The 13,312-nt window shown below is 48.0% G+C and overlaps 1 protein-coding gene across 3 annotated transcripts; it reads right to left on the reverse strand.

The window, feature by feature from the left end:
* Nucleotides 1-58: 58 nt before the first annotated feature.
* LOC143375883 (dipeptidyl peptidase 9) lies at nt 59-4,892 on the reverse strand. Of its 3 annotated transcripts, none has more exons than XM_076825479.1 (11): nt 4,751-4,892; nt 3,849-4,102; nt 3,586-3,720; nt 3,338-3,500; nt 3,025-3,266; nt 2,647-2,958; nt 2,287-2,573; nt 1,877-2,205; nt 1,561-1,812; nt 1,217-1,489; nt 59-1,132 (listed from the first exon to the last, which is right to left on the reverse strand). In XM_076825479.1, exons 2-11 carry the CDS (start codon nt 4,016-4,018, stop codon nt 785-787), a joined length of 2,511 nt encoding a protein of 836 aa, XP_076681594.1. In that variant the 5' UTR covers nt 4,019-4,102; nt 4,751-4,892; the 3' UTR covers nt 59-784. The 3 variants fall into 3 exon arrangements, with proteins under 3 accessions (XP_076681594.1, XP_076681596.1, XP_076681593.1); XM_076825481.1 differs by lacking the exon at nt 4,751-4,892 and adding an exon at nt 4,204-4,359; XM_076825478.1 differs by lacking the exon at nt 4,751-4,892 and adding an exon at nt 4,198-4,347.
* Between the last annotated feature and the right edge of the window lie 8,420 nt (nt 4,893-13,312).

Consider the following 13,312-nt stretch of genomic DNA (forward strand, 5'->3'; position numbering starts at 1 on the left):
TCACCTTCGTAGTTGTAATCTCCGAGTTATAATAATAGAAGCAAACACCGTAAGAAAATATAAAATAACGTAGTTTATTTATTGACACGTAGCCATTAATCAGAGAAATGATTTATTTGCAGTAGTGAAATAGAGTAAATACTTTTTCCGCTTAAATACTTGTTATCGATGATTATTGTAAAAACGTGAGTGATGCTCGCGCGTATATACATAGTCAAGCGTAAAATGGTGACAGCCACGAGATATATTTCTGGCGAACATTATGAATTGTCTGTAAGTACAGTTAAAGGACGATTCTAAAAAGATTCATCCAAATTCAATGACGCATATGTATATGTATGTACAAAGAAGTTACGAGTATTGTCCATTTTCTTAAAAGAGTATCGATAAGTCTTATTATTCTAAAGTTCTACAGTAGCTCGTTAAAAAGACTGCAAATTCACTATAGACTTCGCGATGGCCGTATGCATCAAATGTATGTGTTTTTCCACGTTCTACGAATAAAAAAAAGATCTCTCTGTAGCTTTACGCATTTGCTTTTGTCGCCTTCCTTGTAAAACTATAATACTGTACAAGTTGAAGAAGCTTTGGATTCCTTATACGAGACTCGGGTATGTATACTACTATGTGGTGGGCAATGCCATCGCGAACTCGAGGACACGATGAACAATATTTAATTCGTTTAATCTATGTACATAAAGTAATGGCAGTCACTTAAATCATTAAAATCGTTTCAACCAGCGTTTATCGCTGCAACTGCAACAGCTAAATGAAAACAACGAATTCACAAATGGTTCTGTAAGAAAGATAATAACGTGGTTTCGTAATGTTTACTAGCATCCAAACTTCTCAGACTGTGTCTTTCGTTCGGGTAAACTTGCAACTGATATGGTTTCCCGGCCTTTACAAGAGCATTGATCAACTGACTTGTATGGAAAAAGTGTACATTTTCATCTATAAGTCCATGAATTATCAGCAATCTGTTTTCCTCGTCGGGGAATTTATCCACGTATGTTAAGATCGAGCCAGCCATGTAACCATGCGGATTATCTTGAGGCAAATCCATGTAACGCTCGGTATATCCGGTATCATAAAAATTCCAGGACGTGACCGGCGCACCCGCGATCGCTAACTAAAAATTGTACATATCAAGCGTGCATAAAGATCTCTACTCGATACGCGCGGTACATCGATAATCGTACGGATAAACGTATACCTTAAACACTTCGGGATACTGTATCAGACCCATGAGGCTTAAATATCCACCGTAAGACCAGCCGTGCAAAGCCACGCGATTTGGATCGATGTAACCAGTAGTTTCCGCCAGCCACTTCAGTACTTCGACCTGGTCGGTTAATTCAACGGTCCCCATTCTATGTTGCAAATTGCTTTCAAATACCAGACCCCTGTGGTGTGAACCGCGAGAATCGATTAATACTACGCAGTAGCCTTGGGCAGCCAACATATGCATCCTTAAATGCCTCATTCCCTATAAAATATGAATAAATTAGGTCGAAACAGGTAAAATTTGGTATAAGCCAATAATCTGAAAACGCTTACTTTAAACGTATTCGATACTAGTTGTACTTCCGGTCCGCCATAAACGTTCAGTATCGTGGGATACCTTGCACCAGGTTGGAAATTATGCGGCTTAAAAATCATAGAATACATGGTATCGCCGGACGATATCTTATGCGTATAAATTTCCGGAGCGAATAATTCCGACTCCGGTGTCGATGGTTCTAACAAATAACCCACGGGAGTTAAAGAAATACTTTCCACTGTCCAGTCGGTTTGCGATATTTTGAATACCTGCGAAAAAGAGATCGTGTCAGAAACGGTGTTACGGATTTTATCGTCATAAAGGGGATCATACTTGACACGTGGGCAACGACTTGATGGAACTGTAAACAGTTACTAGCATTGTGCATTCCTTATTAAAATATATACTGTTGTAACTGTAGCCCGGTCTCGTGAGTAATCTTATTTCTAGTGGGCGGCGTAGAGACACAGCGTAAACGTGTTGCTCTAATGGACCCTCGCGTAAGCCGCAGAAATAAACTATGGAGTTGGCTTCGTCTACCCACAATTTCTTGCCCAACACTTCCCAATCTCCTTGGGTTAAAGCTACCTTAGACGTAACTCGGGGTTGTAAAAAAACACTATCCATTCTATCCAAAGGTTCTTCCACCTCATTGTTTAAACCTAAGAGAAGAAAAGGCCCAAGAGAGCGCTGTTTAAGGGAGCGAAGTGTTGCTACAGGGAACATGTTGGTTGGTATTTCACCTGCTATACTAGATGTTATGAGATACAGGTGTCGAAAGTCCGACTCCTCGCTGCCCCACAGAAACTTCACTTCCGTTGGATCGTCGGATGGTAAGAAATAAAGGAGATCGTTTACGTTGATCCAAATCGAGCTCTGCTCCGAATATATCACTTGCACACTCGCCGACGACGGCGTAAAATGATTTTCGGAATTATACACGTTCGGGGGTGGTTCGCAGAAATTGTCTATCGACAGTAAGACCAACTCCAGCCTCTGCTGTTTTCTATCTAACAGCTGCACCCAGACGCTACATTTGCACGAAACATTATTGACATAATGATTACAAAGTAAGCGGCAAATGCGGAACAACCTTGACTTACTATTGCGCATCGGGTGTCCATCCCACTCTCACCATGTATTCCATCCACGGGAACAGAATGTGCAGTGGGTACTGCAGCTCCAATATTTCAACGTCGACAATTTGTAACGTCTCCGTTAATCGGAATTGCACCATTTTCAGATTACTTCTAGCATTGGACGTACCGGCTCTGGGGAACCTAAATTCCTCTATTTCCTCAGGATTCGATGTAGAAGGGAAACAGAATATTTTTACATCGCTCTCGTCGACCTCTTCGTATACAATTCTATAAACACCGTTATTAGATTTCGGTTGCCACCAGTAACCAGTATACCTAAATGAAAATCAGCCTTTCAGTAAAAGAAGACGCGCTTGCTTAAGCTACTATCCTACTACAAACCTAGTAAACTCCTCCTGCATTACGTAGGAAGGAGTTCCCGCGGTGAGAGGGTCGTCCAACAAGCTTCTCCCACCTTTTCTAGCGTGAGTCAATCTCACGGAGGAACCCGAAAAACTATGGGATAGGTACAGATCCCCGGAGCAAGTGTGAGCAATTAACGCATTGTTCCATGGACAAATTTGTGGGCACAATTTGGCACCCGACGTCGACGTGCGAATTTCGCATGGAAAGAGAGGTCCAGCCTAATACGCAAACATTTTTATTCTCTCGTTGTTTCAATTATACATAGGCGCGATAGAGTACCAAGATATACCATGAATCCCGTGTCTATACATTGATAGAGGCTGCTCGCGGCTGGAAACACCAACTTTCCACTGTCTGGATGAATTTCATAACTAGTAATGCCCCACGTTGCCAATCTCTTTCTTTCCCACAACAACTGTTCCTCTCTCGATAATCTCTTGGTACTAGACACCCTATAAGCATACATAAAAACATCATAGAAAAATCGTTGCACCTGAAAAACAGGCTTAAATATAACTTCCACGGAGATGTCGTTACGTTTGAAAGTTTGCTTCTATAACAGGTTGCCAATGAAGACGGTATCCATTAGCGTGGTCCGAATGCGCAATGTCTACGTATAACAAAGTGGTCTCCCATCCGTTGCTCGGGCTACTGAGAAAATAGATTCTGGTGCTGGAAGAAGAGACGCAAGTCGATTAAAAGACAGATTCTACGAAGGAATTAGCGTTGGTGGTAGCGATACTGGTGGTCTGTCCGTGGGGTTAGGTGGCGACCGTTCGGTTCCAGGAAAGAGCTCTTACCCTCCATCGGGTAACGATCGAAACGTTATAGATCCAGGTACAGAGCCGGCCGATACGCCGGACAATTTTCTGCGTAGATCGCCAACGACGCTTCTCAGGTCGGACCAACTTTTTCTCGTTACCGCGGTGTCAGACGGGCTCTGATCGCCCCCTTCGTTGCAAGTCTCCATATTTTTCCTGTTTCTCTGGCTCCGCTCTCGACGAGTTATTCATTAAAACGTCTACGCCCCGGCACAATCATGTCAAACAACTTCCTAAAAGTGGTACAGCATTGCCGTGAAACGCCGCGAAAGCCACGGCAGCCGCGCATGCAGCTTATTTTTAGGTTATGTTCGCGGACGGTTCTCACTTTCACCTTCTCCCCTAACTGTCAGCCTCTCCCTTCTCTCGCGGTGCCGCGACATTAAATTTCGCGAAATCGCGGGCGCTAGCCTCTCGTGCTCCTTTCGGCGGACCCAGGCGAACCGGCTGCCAAAAGTTTCCGACAAGTTGTCACGCACCGTTGGCAATCGGCACCTATCGGCAGGATTCACTTGCCCCGATGCAGCTAGCACGTGAGGCCGGATGCACCGCGGTGTCGGTTTCACCGCGATAAACCGCTGTTCCCTGTGCTACCTTGAAAGAGAGTAACGGCAAAAATAACCGAGTACAATCGAAGCCGGCGCGTACTCCTCGTATTCCTCTTTACGCGCCAATCTTTCGCCTGGCCTTTCGAAACCATTCCCTCTTCGCGACTTCCCCTGTTCGCAACCGCGATACGCGCGGCTGCAGAGTGCAGGATTCCCCAACGCCAGTGGTTCTCATTAATCAGTGCTAATCGCATCGATTCGTGCCACCGTTTATAGCTTTATACCAATCATTCTTACAAGCTGCTTAACATAAGTCCTTTTTCATTTACTGACCTTCTTGCATAAACTCACCGGACTTCCTCTCACGTGGAACACAAAGTCGATTGTTCAGCAGTCTTCGCTCGAATAACAAACCGTGGGAAACACACTATATTACTTTGATATTTTATTAGTTGCACCATACTTTCGTTGCTCGCGCATAGTTCCGGGTGTTAAATATCGCAGTGAACCACGCGGTATTTTCTACACCTTCTTCGGTGTAGTTATTTTACAGATGCGTGGCCGCGCCGCGTTGCCTGGCCGAAGAGTATCGCAAATTATTTACGATGCTTCCACGAATAATCTGCTCATCGGAATACGGTCTGAATATTTCATTCGATATGGTATCGACGCGCCGCCACTAGCTTCGCTGGCAGACTGCATCGACAAAACTGTATTAATTAGAGAACTAGTGGACAGACACGAACAGAGCATCGACCCACATACCTGTCTTCGGGAGGATCGAGGAGGATAATTCGGACAAAAGAGAGACGCTCGACAAACGAAGAGCGACCGATCCACAGCGACACAGTTGCAAAACGTCAAGATTGTCACGACTTTCTCCCCGCGGAGATTTTATAGAAGGTTAATAGTTAATTGTCCGTTACCTAATTAGCAATCTATTATCCCTCGGATACCTTGTCTAAGTAAGGTAGGTGCGATCGGGCGTTTAGCTTAATCGTTGTTACTTGCAGAAAGAGAGAGAGAGAGAGAGAGAGAGAAGCATGGTCGGCCACCTAAGGGTACCAACGTGTTTCTTAAAGCGTGTCCCGTGCAGCACAGACTTGCCAAAGTTCGATTTGTTTTCTGTCGAAAAGATCAAGAAGAACTGGACGGTAAGGATATCGCTGATTTTCTACAATCACCGCTAAAGTAGGATAAACGTTATCGCGACTGTTGGGAGCGAAGATATCGCGAATAGTTTCCAGTAGACGCGACTTGCAACTTATCGGGTACGCGGGCTCTGTGCAGTTTGCGAAAAAGGATGATAAAAATATCGATGAACGTCTGCGAGGTCTTGCGCGTGATACCCTACATAGGAAACTTATCGATACATTATATATCACGAAAGCGTAAGCAAAAAAAAAGAACATTAGGAGATACGAGGCCAAAGAGAGAAGCCGCAGCGTGTTATTGCGAAGATAATGAAACTTCGGCGGCAAGCGGAGCTTCTGTTATAACTTTAAAACCCGCTGCGTATATTTTACACGTTCCATTCGTTCCGCAGCACTTGGTCCTGCCGATCCATACGTCCCAACGCGAGCCTATTCCCCTGTTTCACGCGAGTTAGGACGCCCAGCCACTAAAAGCTCTCGTAAATACGGAATGCATCGATTTAAATATTAAAACGCGGACTCGCCGGAGAATCACGTAAAAGCCGACCGCGTTATTTCAGACGGCAGGCGAAAGACGGGGGGTCCGTCCGACTGGTTACGCAACGCGTCCACTGCACTCCTGCCCGATTAAAAATCCCTCTCGCTACTCGAAGGTAGTCGAGCCGGGAGGATTCTGGAAAACGCAGTGCTGCGTTTCTGCCGCGCTCGTCGAAAGGACCATAGAGCCACAGGGAGACGAGCCAAGTTAGAGAGAAGGCGGGTGGTTTCGTTTCCTATCGGGATATAGAGCCACGCGACGGCACTCCCCGTTCCGAGTGGCCGTCGGCGTTCAAGGATCAGCCCGGGTGTACAGAATCAACTGGGTAGCCACGTGGTGATCGATACTGTAAGCACAAGGCCATTGGATAAAAGACAAGGGGAGAGGAGCCGGACTTTTGGTAGCGAGTACGCGCTAGCGGCTGGCGCGTAAACTGGCTAAAAAGCCTCCGGAACTTGCGCCTGGTCCGAATGCGACTCCTTCGAAACTGTAAACCGAAGGATCAATCAAATGCTCGATGGTAAGAGGCCGCTGTCCTCGATCTCTAATTAATCGGCGTCGAGCATGCTCCTGCGAGCGGGAGAGTTAATCGAGGTAAAAGCGTTATTGCGAATGGAACGTATGCCCGACAAGGGTGATATTCCGACCCAAGTTTATTTTTAAAACATCGAACGCGGCGGCCGAAGATACGAGCTCGCCCGTTTCGTCCCCCTCCCTCCGTCTGCCCAAAGAATTCCTGCAGGGGTCAAATGTCACGCGTGTCTCCCAGATGGCCTACACGTAGGCGCAATTCCCAGCGCCTTCTGTCCCCCCCCATTTCTTTTACCTCTTTGCTCTTCTTGCCGCCCTGCCGCGCGCTTTCTCTCGGCTGCTCTTTCACCCCTGTCTCCTCCTCCCGTTCTTCCCTATTCTCCAGATGTAACCAACTCTTACCGGGTAAATTAAGAATGCTCTCGGAGCAAAGTTCTTTTAGCATTCATGTCGTTTACATTATTTCGTTGGCCGCGCGGAGGCTTCGGTTGGGTAACGCTCATCGCACGCAGCGACGACGCCGTACGATCGTGTACGAACAGCCGCGGCTGGCTCCGCGAGGTTTTGCGCAAAAACACGGGTAGAATAACCGGGAAAGAACGGAGCAGCCGTCCGGGCCCGAGATCATCAAAGATTCAAGCTCCGTATCTCTTTACTCGCGCCGAGTGTCTCTTACCTTCCCTTCTTTTCTCTCGCCCTCGCCCCGACTCCTCCACCGTGCGCGTACGGGTCAACTATTTATCAGTACGTAGTCCGAGGCAAGTTACTGCGAATGTGCATTTCGCCGGGGCGGAAGGGTGGCGCCCGAGTCTCGCCGTCCACTCCGGTACTTGGTCCGCTGTAAATGTTTCAAAAATACCAAACAAAGTGGCACTGTCCCTTGAACAAACTGCTGACCGTGCGCGCTGGCCGAGGACGATTCGAACGGGGATGGGGTGGGTTAAGTTCGGCACTGAATTAATAGGTAAACGTGTCCCGAGTATTTTTCGTATTCCCACCGAGGGTTGGGCCATTAATTATCCTGCCACGTTTTCATCGTTCGCGGCCGCTTTATTACTTTGTAACGTCAGAATCTTGGCTTGCCGGGTCCGCTAGTTGAAATGCGAGACAAGCGACTGGTGTACTTTACTCTTTCAACTTTTTTCCCCCTCCTCCTCACCCTGTTCGCCCTGCAGGAGCTTGCCCCCGACTCGCTACATAATGCAGCCGGCTATATTGAATACTTTGCGGCGGCAAAGTGATAAAGAAATCCGCGGAAAGCTCCCCAGGCCGACGTCCACGGAATATTAGGTGGCCTCGATGTCACTCTTCCGCTGGAGAAGCTTCTCGCATCCTCCAGCCCGTTGTTTGCCGTGCAAACGGGTCGATACGCGCAACATGTTGGCCCTTTAATCGCTAATGTTATCGCAAAGGGGTCGGTGCGCCTCTAATTCCTGAGAAACCTGGCTTCCTCGCGTAACAATTGCGGCACGCTTATTCGGTAAAAAGGAAATCGAAAGGGCGGAATACCGTGCTTCTATTTGCTGGACGCGGGCAAGGGGGGAATAAAGTAGATTCCAAGTAGCTAGCAGCTCGAAACCGTAGAAGTAGAATCTGTGGCGAATGGTTGGAGTCTGGCAGTAAAAGTGCGATAAATCGCGCAACGCGGGAAGGAGGAGGCTGCCACCCTGATAAACTGCTCCATTTCCCCCTTAAGCTAATATCGCTCCGCGAACGGAGACTACTTACGGCCACTGATCCGCTTAAGTAATGCAATTTTATGCCCAACTAAAGTCCCGACAAGCCAGGATAAAAATACAGATAACGATCGTCCGATCAACCGATCGGCGATACCCTTGGGATTACTTGGATAACTTCGATACGGTTAGATCGATTCGGTGCAGGGATAGCGCGCGACACGGATCGTTGAGCTTCGTTTCCAAGTTCCACCCTCGAGCTGAATTTATTATTCGCTCGCGGCGCCGCAATTGCATTCGTTCCTTCCACCGGCTCTCGCAAGAAGCTGTTTCTTAAATACGAAGCGCAGAGAAAGTTACGCGATACCGGGACATCGCGTATAAAGTCAGAACTGCGTCGCACCTCGGAGGATGCTTCCAGTATCCGAGCGGTTCGATTATCGGGAAGGTAGCGGGAACGTAATGGAATCTTCACTTACCTCCGTGATCGTAATTTACGCGGCAGCGACATTGAAACACACTTTCCCTCGTTGCAGGGGAGGTGGAGGCCCGTATTTTCCGGCGAGAGGGTGGTAAATAAATAAAAATCATTACTCGCGATCGTGGGATCGCGTGACCCAACCGCGTTTCGTGACGCGATCCTTTCCTCCCCTGGTGAGCGTGGCAGGCAGAGGGGTGGCAAGGAGCAGATAGAAGGAAAAGCGAGACGAACGCGGAGAACGTTTTCTCCTTTTCCTCTGCGTTCTTCTCCGTTTCTTCGCGGACATTCTTCAACCCCGCATGTTTTATTTATAGTTTGCAGCGCGCGCCGCGCGAGAAGCGTCGGCCGCGTTGCGTGCCGATTACGAGAGGGAACGAAACGCGAGACTACTTCCCTGCTCGCCTAATAGATCCATTTTCTCGTTCTCCGTTTCCGGGCAGCGCGACAGCGTCGGTTCGGGGGTGAAAGTACACGGTATGTACACCGATGGAGTGGCGCGCGCGTGGTAGCCGGGGTGAGGTGAAACGACCAGCACGGAGAATGCGTGTAAATGTCCCTCGTTCCCCCGGTGCTCGCGCGCATCTTTAGGGTGAAAATATGCCCGGCTGTCTCCGCGTATCGTTTCGGCCCCGTGCTGCTATGACGTTACGCGATGGGGTAGGATATATGTATAAAAAGGGGCAGATATAAACGAGCCAACTTATACTATCGAATTACGGCCATCGTTTTTCCGTCACGCGTGTCGGACCCTCCCTTCCTATCACCTTTCTACTCTTTTTTTCACCCCAACAGCGGAGAGGAGCGGACGGGGAGAATCCAAACACCGTAATTGGATAATTCAATCCAAGCTTCGAAGAATTCGGGCACCGATCGTTCCCATCGAGCATCATCAGACTCTGTCGCTCTCGTCCCTCTCCGGACGTTCGATCTCGATGCTGGATCGGAGGGAAAAACCTAATAAGGAAATAAATTCGCCGCGGAAAGTGCGGCGATCAGGCTCCGCGGGATACTGCTTAATATTTTCTCGAGGCAGGGTCGGGGGAAAAGGCACGGTGAAGTTTCTGGACTGGCTTTTTTTCCCCAGAGCGGCAGCAATTTAGCCGATAGGGGTGTACATAACGCGTGCCCTTGGGGGGTCCAGATATCGATTTCCTTTCTTCTCGTTCCCTCTGCCGGCATCGGACCACCTCCGGGAGATCAACGCCAGGCATTCCGAAAAAGCCTGCCGGGCTCGGAGCTCCAAGCTCGAGATGTCTCTGGTCGTTTCTGCGTTGCCTCCCTCCGTATTGCCCGTGCGATGCTCTCGGCAAAATTGAAAATTTATCCTCGCCGAACGGTAGGCGCCGGCTAGCTGGAAATTAACGCGAGTCGAGGGAAGAAGAGAAGCGAGAAAACGGTTCGTTTAACCGAGCGAAAGTCCCGCAGGATTACCTGCATTTCCTTGGGCGCGGCAAGGTCGCCGTAGAAATTCAGAGAGCCTGGATTCCGCAGATCAGGGATCTCTCGGTCGCGAATCGATGCTCACGCGTCGATGGTGATCATTCGCCATAAATTCTGGTTGCTCGATCCCGCGCGGGACAGTGGCCGCTGGATGAAAACTGACACCGTGGCTCTTCGACGCTAGATTCATTGTTTCACAGGGCTATGGATCGAACGCTTTTAAACTCGTTTCATGTCTCTTTTCATGTTTCGTTGTACGAAGTTTTGATACAGTGTAAGTTGTATTTTAGTACATGCTACTCGAAGATCACACCTGGCGTGAGTCGAAGGGATTTTGGGTGGAGTCGCGCGCAAAATGGGACGTGGGTTGTAATACAAAATCGTAGATGCGTAAGATTAAAATGCAAGTGTGTAATAATCATAAGGTCAGCTACGAAAATAATCGTCTAACGATATATATATATAATCTTTCCGTAATCCTCCGTAAATAAATAGCCAGTAATTTCTTTTTATTTCAACCTGTCGCATTTCTCTGCTGCTCCGCTCTGCTCCTTGGAGACAGGGTGAGGCCAGCCGTGTGTTCTTCCTTCTCCTCTTCCACGGTTCCCTCGTTCCTTCCGAGGGGGCACGGTGTCCTCCGGGAGGCAGCGAATCTCTCTTCAATTTGTAGCCCTCGGAAGCTGCGCTGGTCGCGGCGCAACGCGCGGGATCCCTAACTGAATTCCTCACATGACTAGAACGACTAGAATCCGAATACATTCTCGCGAGCAATGATATTACCGAGGGAACGCGTGCTCGTTGTTTCTACGCGACAAAGGCAAAACAGAAACTTCTGGGATCTTAACTTGCTGCGCGCGGCCTTTGGCAGACGTTTCGTCGACTTGTACTACTTAGTACTTCCACCGTGGGCATCTGCCCGCGACGCCAGATTCCGCTTTACGATACTCGGTTAATTACTCTTATCTCCGCCCGCGTACGCGTTAAGCGTGACGTGTCGGCAATGAAATATAATTTGTTCGAAGGCATATGTTCTTTTCTCTCCGGGATATCGTTGCTCGCGCGATCGGCCCTGCGATATATATATCGTACATATTTCTGACCCTGCGTAGACAGCGCGTCTTACGCTCGTACGTAGTAATAATTAGTACGTTAGTACGCTGTCTAATAATATGTATATACAGGCTTTGTACTCGATTAAACATAGAAAGAAAGCGCTTGTCCGTAGACTGCCCGATGGCCGTCGCTTCGTTAAGCCGAAAGACGTGCAAAGGGCACGATATGTGACGATCGTTCTCGCGCTCCGCGTTGTACATCGTTTAGTGCGTGGCTTTAGCATTTGGAAGTAATCGGACCGATCGTTAATGCTACCGTAACAAAATAAGTGTTATGCCGATTAATCGAGGAGTGGTCGGCGCGTGATGTCGACGAGAAAGGGTCGTGAGTTCGTTCGCAGCACACTCTCTCTCCGCTTTCCTCGGTTGCCGTGGCACGAAAAGGTGCCTCGATTCAGACTCTACCCTTCAACCCCTCGTCCCTCTCTTGTCCTTCCCTGCAAAATGTCCACTATTCGTTGGCCGCCATTAGCCAGGCAATGTTTTCGAACGGCTCGCATCCCTCGCGTTGGCTTCTTTGAAATTTTACCGCCCCGATTTACCTGTCTCTGCTGATTCGACTCTGTGCGTTAGCGTTTTCGCTAATTAAGCCTTCGCCCTCGCTCGAATTAGGCCACATCGTTGCCCGCCTCAAGACTGCCGACAACAATTGGGCACGCCCTTCTTTTTATCGATTCCGGTGGCCTACGGATAGGATCCATCGATTGGCAAAGTTCTGCCGCGCTCTGTGATGCAGAATCGATCGAAAAGACGCGCGCACTTTTCGTCGGCAGCCTGCACGCTTCTCGAGGCTTGCTCCTTCGACTCGTGATACGCTCGTTCTTGGAAATTCGTTGCAGAAACGGGGGGTGGAATTGCCTTCTCGGCGTCCCCCTTCGTCATTGTTCCTACGGGGTTTACCGCCGTCGAAACTTTCGACGAAAATACATACGTCTCTCTCTACGCAGACTCTAATTAGTAACAATTACGTCAGCTGCCACTATGTCTAGAAGAGTGTGAATTGTCTTAAGTGTTAAGGGGAACTACTTTTCTACAATGCTGCGAAAGAATTAATTCATTCAAGGGTTTCAGGTTTGTCGTGGAAGTCAGAAATATCTTTTTGTCGCCGCGTGTTCATGGGGGCGATAAGTTAGCCCCTTGGCCCGCGAGAAGGAAAGGAACGTTCAAGAAAGAAGGGAGCTTCTTTCGTTTCGTTTAGTTTGGAGTTCAATGATGGCCCCATGCGCACGCGAGTATCTGCCAAGATATTCTATATGTCGGGTTAATATAAAAGTAATGGAAACACTTCTAACTGGTAACAAACAATCGAATGTACCAAAATGATTTTTTATTCGATCTGTGATGATAACTGTTTTCTGTCGTCAGAGGCGACGAATCAGCGAGAGGGAATAAAATTATTACTTACTGATCGAATAAAAAATGATTCGTCTAAATTCAGCGTTTCGTCTTTCGGAATGAAAAGTCTCGCTACTCTTGTAACCATCGAACGATTCACTTCAAACAGATTTATACGCTCTGCTCGTCATCGAGACCTAGATAGAAACCTACTTTCTCCGTATACATACTTGGACAAACTACTCTGTCGTATTAACGGAACGTCGTTACAAACAAACAGGGTACGATAGAGTTTATGAAACAACGTCATCCTACTACTTCGTTCAACTGTTGATCGATAACAGGGGTGCACATTTATCGATACAGACCGTCATCGTTCGAATCGTATTTGCTCCGATGGATAAAAAGTTCAGTCGTTGCTTTACACGTACATCGCTAACGCCTGTGTTATTATACAAAATAGGGATAAAGGAGTCACTGCCACTGAATCAGTGTGCAAGAGTAATCCCTCTGTATTGTCACTCACCTCTCCAGCTTTCCAACCCCCTCCCCGAGTTGCTCATCCTCTCTTTTCTCTACTGTTGCATTAGCAGTCACCGTACAGAAATATTTAGTAGTACTCTACTCG

The sequence above is a fragment of the Andrena cerasifolii genome, chromosome 13, assembly GCF_050908995.1.
Source record: "Andrena cerasifolii isolate SP2316 chromosome 13, iyAndCera1_principal, whole genome shotgun sequence".
NCBI lineage: Eukaryota > Metazoa > Arthropoda > Insecta > Hymenoptera > Andrenidae > Andrena > Andrena cerasifolii.

Bases quoted from the DNA above. Each gene is read 5' to 3' on its own strand.
- LOC143375883 (XM_076825479.1), bottom strand. From the start codon at position 4,018: ATGGAGACTTGCAACGAAGGGGGCGATCAGAGCCCGTCTGACACCGCG. The intron at 3,267-3,337 runs GTATATCTTGGT...TTTGCGTATTAG, and splicing joins GTATAGACACGGGATTCATG to GCTGGACCTCTCTTTCCATG. The intron at 2,574-2,646 runs GTAAGTCAAGGT...GTGCAAATGTAG, and splicing joins TGGACACCCGATGCGCAATA to CGTCTGGGTGCAGCTGTTAG.